The sequence below is a fragment of the Gopherus evgoodei genome, chromosome 3 (genome assembly GCF_007399415.2).
Source record: "Gopherus evgoodei ecotype Sinaloan lineage chromosome 3, rGopEvg1_v1.p, whole genome shotgun sequence".
Taxonomy (NCBI): domain Eukaryota; kingdom Metazoa; phylum Chordata; order Testudines; family Testudinidae; genus Gopherus; species Gopherus evgoodei.
In genome coordinates this window covers 170,841,573-170,853,624 of record NC_044324.1, presented here as the reverse complement: position 1 = coordinate 170,853,624, position 12,052 = coordinate 170,841,573, and the positions used below count along the sequence as shown (strand labels likewise).

The following is a 12,052-nucleotide window of genomic DNA, read 5'->3' as shown; positions in this document are numbered from 1 at the left end:
TGTAAGGGGGCAGTTTACACAGCTGCTACATGTACTATACCTGTTCTGTGCATAAAAAGATGTCAATCTTCAAAGGTGTAGGCCCAGCATTTACCATGAACATTACATTCTGTGGGTTTACTTGATAAATGTGTAACACTCAATCTGCTTTAAATTAAACAGAGATTAATAAGAAAATATTAGAGATGGGGATCAAACCTGAGGCCCCAAACTGAGCACTTCTGAAATGTGGGGAAGTTTGTATATGGGCCTGAACGTCACAGCTCCAGATCCAGATCCAGACACCATATCCAGATATAATGCTGCACAGCTGCAGCCTGGCCCCACTTCTGTTCAATACACATGATGCACAAACCACACTTGGCATTTTTCCTAACATGAAGAAACTATCATATTAACATTTTCTCAAGCAAGAGCTGTTCAAACATGGCTCTGGTTATGACACAAAATAGTTGTGTAGATGGAAATATAAATCTCAAAAAGTTAAGGACACAAATCTTCACCCACACTCAGTAAATAGACGTTCCTGCTGGGCACAACAAATCTGTTTGAAATGTCCATGTTGCTTAGGTTAAATCTGTACAATTAAGTCTAAGTCTTTCACACTTTCTCTTTTAACCCATTAGATTTATTTACAAAAGGCTTGTAAACATTGTGCAGATATGCCCAGCCAACAAAGCAGCCATGGCTGAGAGCTGCTTTGGAATGAAACAAAAATCTTGCACTTATTAACCCCTCTCCCGCCAACTATTGACTTGTATTGAAACGGTCAGTCCCTCATATTTCATTCCTCGCAGCCACCTTAAATCCCCTGTCTGACATTTTAAATGCACCATGTAGGTTCCAATACACATTTCACAGAAAGAGCTATTATAAAATTCCTGACTTTTCTTGTTTGCATGACAAAGAGAGAATGGCAAATCCTGCAATTGGAGCAGATAATCACTATCCTGTGAAAAGCCTGCAATCCACATCCTTTTTTTTTAAAGCTGAGCTTCAACTGTGTTTGCTCAATAATTTTATTTTACATGTGGAGCCTATAAATCTGCTTCCAATACACATTTGACAATGAAGAGTCTTCAGCCTAATAGGCTGGACACCAGCCATGAGAGAAATCACTTACTGATGAGAAGATTTTTGCTGCTGAAGGATCTACCAGTAGCTTTCACTTTCCATAATAGAAGTTTTTTGAATAGTTCTTACTAGTGACTACTGACATGAACAAGGACTGTGTGGGTAGATAAGGGTTCCAGGATCAGGCCCTCTGACTGGTTCAAAGAAAATCAGAATGCATGGACTGTAACTATTTTACAGCCGGTGACTCTTCTCATTCCCCAAATTTCTCCAAATTCAAGGTTATGAGTTCATCACTGGAAATGATTTGTCAGGAAATCTGTGTCTTAGGGAAGATTTTGTCAACTGCAGCCTTGCCACTGTACTTCATTCCGATGCAACTCATTGCTAATGCTATATCTGTCTATGCTAGCATTATGTAACTCAATGGTTCTCAACCTTCCCAGACTACTGTACCCCTTTCAAGAATTTGATTTGTCTTGCATACTGCCAAGTTTCACCTCACTTAAAACCAACTTGCTTACAGAATCAGACATGAAAATACGAGTGTCACAGTGCACTATTACTGAAAAATTGCTTACTTCCTTATTTTGATCAAATAATTATGAAATAAATCAATTGTCTGTATGAAATTTTAGTTTGTACTGACTTTGCTAGTGCTTTTTATGTAGCCTGTTAAACTAGACAAATAGCTAGATGAGTTGATGTACCCCCTGGAAGACCTCTGCATACCCCCAAGGGTATACATACCCCTGGTTGAGAACCACTGATGTAACAAAAAAGGTTGCATCCTGATGTATCAGTGTTCAAAACAGCATTACATTTAAATTGTGATGCAGTGTGGAATGCCAGAAGGAATGCAGGCAGGGGCCCAATTCCTACAAACACACCTTACACTCACACTTGCAACATAACTCATGTAAGTAATCCCATTGAAGTCAGGAGGATCAGGATTGTCTTAATCTACATTTTGTAAACCACTGAGCACACTGATGGTGCTTAAATAAACTAATTAATTAGTGTATAATATCATACTTCATAAATATAATCTAATCATCCCCACATTTTGGTTGGGAATCTAGCCATAGATCTGAATTTTATGGGTTTATCCTATCCATGACAACATAATGGAGAATGTAAGTCTATAAAGAAAGCTGCTTATGAAAAGCTTTTGGAGACAATTCGGGCAGTTACTAAAGTAAAGTAACTTTACTAACCTTAACCTTTAGTTAGTAAAATAACTTTTTTCAAAAGGTTCTATTCCCTTCCTTCGCCCATTTACAAGCAGGCTCAGGTTTATGTAAACTATAGATGGGCCAAAAGAGGATGGTTTTATTTTGGCTTGACAGAACTTTAGTAGTTGGGTCCTCAAACCAGGCCCTATTCAAAAAGAATCAAAGGGGTTGGGTTACATTTTTTCCAGTTTGCCTTATCTCTGTAGAAACAAGCAAAAACAGTGGAGGCTGGCGACATCTGAAGGTGGGCTCAACTTCAAGCCCATCTACAATTAGAATAAATGTCAATGTCATGTGACCTCCCTGTCTGGAAAGGATGAAACCTTAGAACTTACAAAAAATGTCAAGTTGCTCTAACATTTCATTGATCAAGATGCTATTTTTCAATTCCCTCCTCATGGGGATTGTGAGGAATTAGACTTCCAGTGGTTATGCGTGCAAACTCCAGGGAAGCAAATGATGTAGAGGCTTCAAGTTGAAAAGGTAACTTAAAAAACAACACCTCGATTTACCAGGTTAGCTTTATTTCCCACTGACAGCCATCTGCTGTGATAACTGATATTGCTGAAGCAATGGGATGGGTGAGGGGAACTGCTGGGCAGACAGTATCCCCCAAAAGCAGAGTTTGGTTTCTGACAGTTGCCAAAAAATAATCATTATTTGTATAATGCAGCCTTTTTTAAAACATAAGCTATGTTTAAATCTACAAGAGATAAAATTGAGGACACTTCTTTCAAATGTAGAAACAGTATGTTTTCAGAGTTCTGTAATTCAGAAATATCTTGCTTGGTTTACAAGGCAATAAGCCATCAAAATGGTAGGATTTGTGATTATTTATCACCGAGCATGGGCTTGGCACAGTCCACAAAGATAAAAGCAGTCCCTGCCCCAAAGATCTTATGATTTAGAATTAAATATTCTTAATATATGTATCATTTTAAGACTGAACTTTCACCTGTCCCACTGATTAATTATGCATCTTAAAGATATTGTCTGCCCAATTGTAGTTGTGAGCTCCTTATGGTAGGAACTGTGTCTTCCAGGGAGTTGTATACTGTGGTGGTGTACATAAATGATAATTTCAGACTCTGCAGAAATGTTCCCTTTGACCCAGACTGAGCATGAGGCATTTCAGGCTATTAAGAGCTTTGGAGGGCAAAAGTGAAAAAGGAGCTAAAAAGAATGGAAGCCCTGTTCCAACCTAAAATAACTGGAGACTCTCCTAAATATTTCTTTTATTAACTTCACAGCACATGAAGGTGTTAATATGTCTTGTTACTACCAATGTGAGAGTATCCCTTTCAAGTCCTCTGCTTCACCTCCACTTGTGGAATTTGTTGTGCCAGTGGGACCGGACTTGCTATAAAAATCCAACACATTAGGTCCCTTTCCCATTCAGGCAGCTTGGGAGCTTGAAGAGGCATCTCTGCCAAGAGCAGCCTCCAGGGAGAGTGATCAGTTCATCCATTCTGATAAGCTGTTTGGTGACTGACAGAAGATGAGTGTGAGGCTTGGCTGGATGGTCTGTGTACTCTGCCTAAGCACCACTTCCAGTGGATTAACCCAGAAAAAGCTGAAGGAGGCTTTGCTGGAGAAACTGGGGCTTTCTGAGGTTCCAAAACTTCAGAAGAGAGACCTAGTGAATCTAGTTATCCCAGATCACATAAGGAACAAATACATCTCCATGTTGAGGCGCCACAGAGTGAAGAGAAGAGCCTTGCCAAGTTTGGCTGGCATCCTGAGAGGAATCCCAGGCAATGCAGGTAAAAATGCTAGTATTATTACAATTAGTTTAGCAAAGCCCCAGATCCAAACACCCATTCAAATTTGAGGGAAGTTCAGATCCAGATATGCATCCAGACTTTCTGGATTCCAAATATATAATGGCTGAACAAAAACCATAGTGCCAATTGCCAAACTTGGGGGAATTTCAGTTTGGATCTGTTTCTGGAGCTGAACATTACAGCTTAGGACCCTTCTCTGTTTATTATTATGTGGATAAAATAGAATGTGCATAAAGTAATGGGGGTTTAAAGACTAAAGCATAACAAGGAGGATTGCATGGTCATTACAACTGATATTGGAGTGGGTTGAAAAGTGGGTTTATTCCTATAGAAAATGTTGACAAAAATTTAAAAACTATTTTTAAATCAAAACCTCCTCCTCTCCTCTCCCCCACCAGTTTCTAGCTAAAAACTGCAAAAATGTCAGTTTTCATTTTTTTGACAAAAAAATCAAAACGTTGTGAGGAAAGCAGGTACTTCCCACACAAAGTTTTGTTTAGTCAAAACTCAATTTTCAGTCAGAAAAAATATCAGCAGGAAAGTTCTGATTAGCCTTACATGTTATATTAGTGCTCTTTATACCCAAAATCTCAGCATGCTCAGCATTCAAAAGATTTACATTGTTTTCCGGGCCAGTTACCAAAAGCCAGTTGTTTGTTTAAAACAGTCCAGCAGCCTGTTTTCATATAGAGATTTGTAAAATAAATATGCCTAGCCATTGGTGTTTTTGAGTTCTGGGGGAAATAAAATACTTATTCCTTCCCATTATCCAGCAGGTTACAGAGAGCCATGCAGAGGGAGATGATGAGGGCATTTACAAGGCATTGATTCCAATGTGCATTAGAAAAGACATGTTTAGTATCTGTGTAGGGACTAAGAGGCCCGCTCTTTGGAGTACGAGATGAGTGTGTTGTGATAATTAGGAATGAAAGGGAAGTGTTAGGGCTTTGCTTGTGTGGGATGGAAATGATGCTGAGCCAGGCTCTCCTTGTTGTTCCCAATGTACAAAGATATTGCAGGAGAAGTTCTCTACTCTGATACCACACGCCAGAATCTGGTCTTTGACATGGAAGGGAGAATACCTGAAAACAGTGAAGTGACCATGGCGGAACTAAAACTTTTCAAAAAGCCCCTGAACAGAACGAACATGCCTACAACCAAGCAATCTCACAGGCCAGTCACTAATGCCAGAGTCAGTGTGTACTGGGTGCAGGTCCAAGCTGATGGCACCAACAGGACTTCCCTGATTGATTCCAGGTAAGAAATCATCCTTTAATGTGGATATAGCTGCATTTTAGCGACTTGGTTTTACTGGGCCTGATTCTATGTCACCTACACTTGCGTAAATCAGGAGACACTCCAATGAACCCAGTAGAGCTACACCTGTAAACAACTGGTGTGAGATCAGAATCAGGCCCACAGCCCTTGCTCTGGCACAATTTCCACCTAAGTAGACTGCAGGCTCTGGCTTTGTATCCTCTTTTAATTCCATAATGAGTTCGTAAGAGCAAGGGCATCTTTATTTCTTACAAAGATTGCAATATTCATCTCGAAGTGGCTGTATTTCTGTAATTTGTCTGAAAGCTATACATTATAATACAGTTAAAAAATTGCAATCTTAATAATTAGTTCTAGTTTCTTGCTCTGGCATAACCTTCTGTCTCATTCACATCTCTCTCTCTCTTTCTCTCTCTCTTTCTCTCAGTTTCCCATTTTGAAAATGCTGATGGTTTGCTGGCTTTTCTTCTTAAGATTTCTTTCATTGTTCATTGACTATACAAATTCTGTACAGTGGCTGTGATTCTGCACCACTGAAGTCTATAAAAGCTTTGCATAGACTTCATTGAGGGCAAGATCAGACACAAAAGCTATTAAACTAATTCTGCATAGTACTTTATAGACCCAAATCAGCTCTGGCAAAAACAGATGTAAATGACATTGTTTTTAAAGGGCTTGCACTTGTTTATGCCAGGGCTGAATATGGTCCTGCATTGCCAAAACTCTGTCAAATCCTAAGGAATTCTTTTATGTGAATGGGTATAGTAGTTCTTTAGTTAGTACCTCAACATTTGCTACATGAGTATATCTCTTAAAAATAAGTGTTATTATTTTTGATTACAGTTTAATAATGGCTATCCATTTAGAATTATTGTACAGTCAGGGCACATGGCAAACTAGAGGGACTAAATTCATCTCCGGTTTTATGCCATTGTTGTAAACAGAGCTTCACTGGGCATTATCTGGCTGAAGACAGCTATGAGTTGCAGGTCCTATGCCTTCAATTCCCTGAAATTGACTTTTTTTTTTTGGTCCCCACTTTGTCAAACAGGTTGGTTCCAATAATGGAATCTGGTTGGAAGAATTTTGACGTGACCCAGGCTGTACATTATTGGCTAAAAGCCAAGAAGTCGGGACCAATGCTCCTGGAGATTTGGATTGAAGGAGAAAGGCTAGGCAGCTATGCCTCGGAAATGGCCAAAGTCGTGAGGTTTACCTCTCAGGATCCTTTGGATAAAGCCCTGGGCAAACCTGAGTTGGTGCTTTATACCCTCAACCTGGAAGAATATGGGTATGTGTCAAATCCAAGTCTATGCTGTCTTTGGTATTTGGTTGCTAATTCATACTGCACATAACATTTCAGGCCAGGTTTGGATAAGCCTGATTTAGCTGCAAAACTCCTAGAGTGGGTAAGGTAGGCAAAAATGCAAAGTGGTCTTAAAGTTGCATAGTGAGGTAAATAATGTTTCACAATTAGAAATGAAATGAGCCACAAAGTTTGGATAAAGATCTGGTTCCAAACTTCCCTAAAATTTGGACTATTTGGACATGGGGTTTTAGTTAGGCTCATTCTAGAGCTAGGAACCAGCTGTGAAGTTCAGATTTTTCGGCCTGGTCTACACTACGCGTTTATACCGAATTTAGCAGTGTTAAACCAATTTAACCCTGCACCCGTCCACACAACGAAGCCCTTTATATCGCTATAAAGGGCTCTTAAAACCGATTTCTGTACTTCTCCCCGACGAGGGGAGTAGCAATGAAATCGGTATTGCCATGTCGGATTAGGGTTAGTGTGGCCGCAATTCGATGGTATTGGCCTCTGAGCGGTATCCCACAGTGCACCATTGTGACTGCTCTGGAAAGCAATCTGAATTCGAATGCACTGGCCAGGTAGACAGGAAAAGCCCCACGAACTTTTGAATTTCATTTCCTGCTTGCCCAGCGTGAAGCGCTGATCAGCACGGGTGGCCATGCAGTCCCAAATCCAAAAAGAGCTCCAGCATGGACCGTACAGGAGATACTGGATCTGATTGCTGTATGAGGAGACAAATCTGTTCTATCAGAGCTTTGTTCCACAAGACAAAATGCCAAAGCATTTGAAAAAATCTCCAGGCTATGATAGACAGAAGCCACAGCAGGGACTCAACACAGTGCAGTGTGACAACCGTAACGGAAAGCCAAAGAATCAAATGGATGCTCATGGAGGGAGGGAGCGGGGACTGAGGACTCCAGCTATCCCACAGTTCCTGCAGTCTCCAAAAAGCATTTGCAGTCTTGGCTGAGCTCCCAATGCCTGAAGGGTCAAAAACATTGTCGCCAGTGGTTCAGGGAATATGTCATCAATTTACCCCCCCCCCAAAGAAAAGGGAAAAAAATCGTTTCTCACTCGCCTCTTTTCAATGTCACCGTATGTCTACTGGATGCTGCTGGTAGATGGGGTGCTGCAGCGCTAAACAGCAGCATTCTCTCCCCTCCCCTTCCCGGTGGCAGATGATATGGTATAAAATGACTGATAGCCGTCCTTGTCATCATCCCATGAGTGCTCCTGGCTGGCCTTGGTGAGGTTGGCCGAGGGTGCCTGGGCAAAAATGGGAATGACTCCTGGTCATTCCCTTCTTTAAACTTCGTGTCCTGGAGATTCAGTCCTGGCAGATGGTGCAATAGGGCTGGTAACCGTCCTCATCATAGCAGCTGGAGGCTGAGCTCCTCTCCCCTCCCCCCGCCTTTCATGTCTAATGGAGATTCTGGACTGTCATAGCAGTGGGAGGCTGTGCTCCTCTCCCCCCGCCACCCTTTAATGAGTAAAGGAGATGTCCTGCTTGGAATATCATAGCAGCTGGAGACTGCCTCCCCCTCATTTTATCTCACTAAAAAGTCAGTGTTTCTTATTACTGCATTCTTTATTACTTCATCACACAAATGGGGGGATAACTGTCATGGTAGCCCAGGAGGGGTGTAGGAGGAGGGAAGCAATGGGTGGGGCTGTTGCAGGGGCACCCCCTAGAATGGCATGCAGCTATCATTTCTGCGGGATATCTGGGGTTCTGACCTGGAGCAGCTGTGCTCTCTGATTCTCTAGTAGACTTGCCCCATATTCTAGGCAGGACTGACTCTATTTTTAGACAAAACATAAAGAAGGGAATGACCTGGGAAGTCAGTCACATTTTTGTCCATGCGCCCCCGGCCGACCTCAGTGAGGCCAGCCAGGAGCACCCATGACAGCAGCAGACGGTACAATATGACTAGTAACCGTCATTGCCAATTTCGAAAGCAGCAGACAGTGCAATAGGGCTGGTAACTGTCTCTGCTACCTTGCAAAGGCAAATGAATGCTGCTGTGTAGCACTGCAGTACCGCGTCTGTCAGCAGCATCCAGTACACATATGGTGACAGTGAAAAAAGGCTAAATGGGCTCCATGGTTACCAAGTTATGGCGTCTGCCAGGGCAATCCAAAGAAAAAGGGCGCGAAATGATTGTCTGCTGTTGCTTTCACGGAGGAAGGATTGAGTGAGGACATTTACCCAGAATCATCCGCGACACTGTTTTTGCTCCATCATGCGTTGTGATCTCAACCCAGAATTCCAATGGGCAGGGAGACTGCGGGAACTATGGGATAGCTACTCACAATGCAACGCTCTGGAAATCGACACTAGCCTCGGTACATGGACGCACACCGCCGAATTAATGTGCTCAGTGTGGCCGCGTGCACTCATTCAAATCACGGAAACACAGAGAGAGTAGAGGAGACAAACATATCCGGGCTGGGATAGCATTGAATTTTTAGAGCCAGAGAACAGAAGGACTGATTCTCTGTGGCTTTGCATCTTGGGTAGTCATTTACACAGAGGAAAAGTAAGTGCAAGAGTTTGTAAAACACTCCTGTTCTGACATGATAGCATTTTACACTTTGCACTGTGTAAAGGACTGCACAAGGTGCATAGCAATGGAGACTCAGGCCCAAAGGACACAGCTTTCCCAGCTAGCAATAAATCGCTGCAAATGGAATAGCTAGGAAGTTTCTTTACTTTAAAGCCTCTCCTCTCCCCAGATTTACTGAGCTCATTTCTGTACTTAAACTCTTGAACTAAGAATGGGTCTGAACCCTCACCTTGGATCTAAACATCCCTGAATTCTGGGGGCAGGCAGGGTGCTAATCTAGAGCCAAGCTTTGCAGCTCAAGCCCTTCTCTGATGTTTATGACAAGGACTCCACCCCAATTTTTCAGCATGAGTCCTGATTTTCAGTCACAGAGACATTCTTTCTTGGCTTTGCTTTTTGATAGGGGGCCTGGAGACTGCAAGGAGGAAAGCACAACCAAGAAACCCATCTGCTGCCGGCAGGAACACTACATCAACTTCCGAGAACTGACCTGGACTCAGTACTGGATTATTGAGCCTGCGGGGTATCAGGCCTACCTCTGCATGGGGGGCTGTGTGCAGGCCAAGAGCCTTTTGCGCCGCTTTGGCTATGGAGAAAGAACCTGTGCCGTGGTGGATAGCTCCCCACTTCCCATGATGTACCTCGTCAAGAAGGGAAACTACACAGAAATTGAAGTGGCTGAATTTCCTAACATGATCGTAGAAAAATGTGGCTGCATTATGGACAACATAGCAGTGGTGTAAAATAAGGACATATGGCCGGGGCCTGGCTGCTCTTCAAGGGGGAGGGGACCTTCAGGAGTCCTTTCCTCCCTTAAATTCCACAGAGGTAGGCACTGTCCCAGAGCTTGCACTCCCTGTGTGCAAGGTGCAGGCAAGTGCTGCCATCAACCCTCGATGCTGCAAAAGAGGTCCTAGACATGGCTCAGCTCCCCTCCCCGCCCCTTCATGCCAGCTGGTTGTCAGGGCTGGCGCAAAGGACTTTGCATATTGCATCCTGTAAAAGGGTTTGGCAGCTGCTTGGAACTTCATTTGCCCCTGTTGAGGAATTGTGCCTGCCTGTGTCCTCTGCTGGTCGTGTGACTCTGGTCATTGCACCCAGTGTGGTGCCCACCACTAATGCAGCAATCACCTATAAAGACAGTCCGTATATACACATGTATTTTGCTGCCCTATGTACTTGATAAATATGAAGCCTGGCTCTCTCCTTACACTGGTGTAACACCATTAACTTCAGAATCAGACTCATAGCGAACGCCTACAGAGGAAAGCAGAACTAGCAGTGATGATTTCCAGCTGAAGAACTGTTGAACCAATCATTCTTAACCATGTGTTGAAATCTCATGCCCAGTAATTTTGTCTGTGTGTCAGTCCTGACCATAAAAACATACTTACCGTGAATCACAGACCAGAAGCACTTAAATGTAAATACTTTACAACTCAAAACTGTCTATTTCTCACCTTTATGCCATAACTTTGGGGTCTAATCCTTCAATCCTGAAGTCAATGGGGATGCTGGAGGGTAAAGACTGTTCTCATGATGAGTAGGGGTTTGCAGGATCAGGCCCTTATTTTTTCAAGTTGTATGTCACAATCATTCCAGAGTAGATTTTCTTCCTTTCTATCTTGTATATTTTGAAACACTAGGAAAACAATAAAAGTATATAATGAAAATGTTGATGTCTTCTGTTGGTAACTCTTACTAGCTGGGAGGGTGCTTTATTGTGGGAAAGATTACTGACAAATCTAAACTAATGAATCCACATTCATGTAAGATATACCTGTAATGAGGAGACAAAATGTACATCTGGTAAATGAATATGCATATATCCTATATTTCTGTATGAGCCAGATTCTGCTTTCAGTTACAAATCTGGAGTAACTCCATTGAATTTAATGGAATTATTCCAGATTGACCTCAATCTGAATGAGATCAGAATCTGGACCTAAGTGTATATAATGATGACTTTTGATATGTCTATCTTTCTATGCAGACAGTGGTTGGGTTGAACCATTAAGTGGCAACACTCACAGCACAAGTGCTTCTCTCCTGACTCCATCAGTTTCTGCAGAATTTGAGCTTTTATTTTCTTTTAAAAAAGAAACTTTACACCCTTGTGAAAGGCAAAATCTCCTGAACATGATCCGATGCATTGCTAATATCTGCCCCTGCAGCCAATAAGCCTGATATAACCACTCTGAAAGCTGTGAACTGCCCCATTCATGGTTAAGGCTGTTGACTCTGAAGATTAATTGAGACACTTTTAATTAATAGGAACACAGGGATAGGCACACTGAATCAGTGATCTGTCTATTGCAGGGGTCTCAAACAGGCGCCCGCGGAGCTGTTCCCTGCGGCCTGCCAAGCTCCCTGCGCTCCCCCACCCCCGAGTTACTCCCTGTCACCGCCTAACTCCCCTCTCCCCGCCCCCGAGTTATTTGATATGGCAGCTAAGCTCCCCGCGCGCTGCTCCCCAGTGTTTGGGGCTGGATCTCTCCCTGGCCCTGCCTGCTGCCCCCACGCACCTCCCCCGAGTGTCCCCCCAGCCTCACTTGCTGCCCCTCACCACCCGGGAGCCTGCAGCTCATGCTGACTCTGCTGCTTCTGACATCACCTGCTAGCGCAGGGTCCTAGTGCCCCTCTTTACTAAGGCCAGGGCAGGCTGCCTTCCCCTGCTGTAGTCCTGAGCCTCTCCAATGCCCCAAACCCCTCATCCCCAGCCCCACAGCCCTCACCTCTGCACACCCCCTCCTATCCCCAAACTCCATGCCAGAGCCTGCACCCCAACCCTCTGCCCCAGCC

The 12,052-nt window shown here is 43.3% G+C and overlaps 1 protein-coding gene across 1 annotated transcript; it reads left to right on the top strand.

The window, feature by feature from the left end:
• The first annotated feature begins 3,807 nt into the window (after positions 1-3,807).
• Positions 3,808-9,993, top strand: LEFTY1 (left-right determination factor 1). The gene is made up of 4 exons (XM_030554286.1): positions 3,808-4,072; positions 5,104-5,350; positions 6,423-6,662; positions 9,654-9,993. The coding sequence occupies exons 1-4, from the start codon at positions 3,808-3,810 to the stop codon at positions 9,991-9,993; spliced, it is 1,092 nt and encodes a 363-aa protein (XP_030410146.1).
• The last annotated feature ends 2,059 nt before the right edge of the window (positions 9,994-12,052 follow it).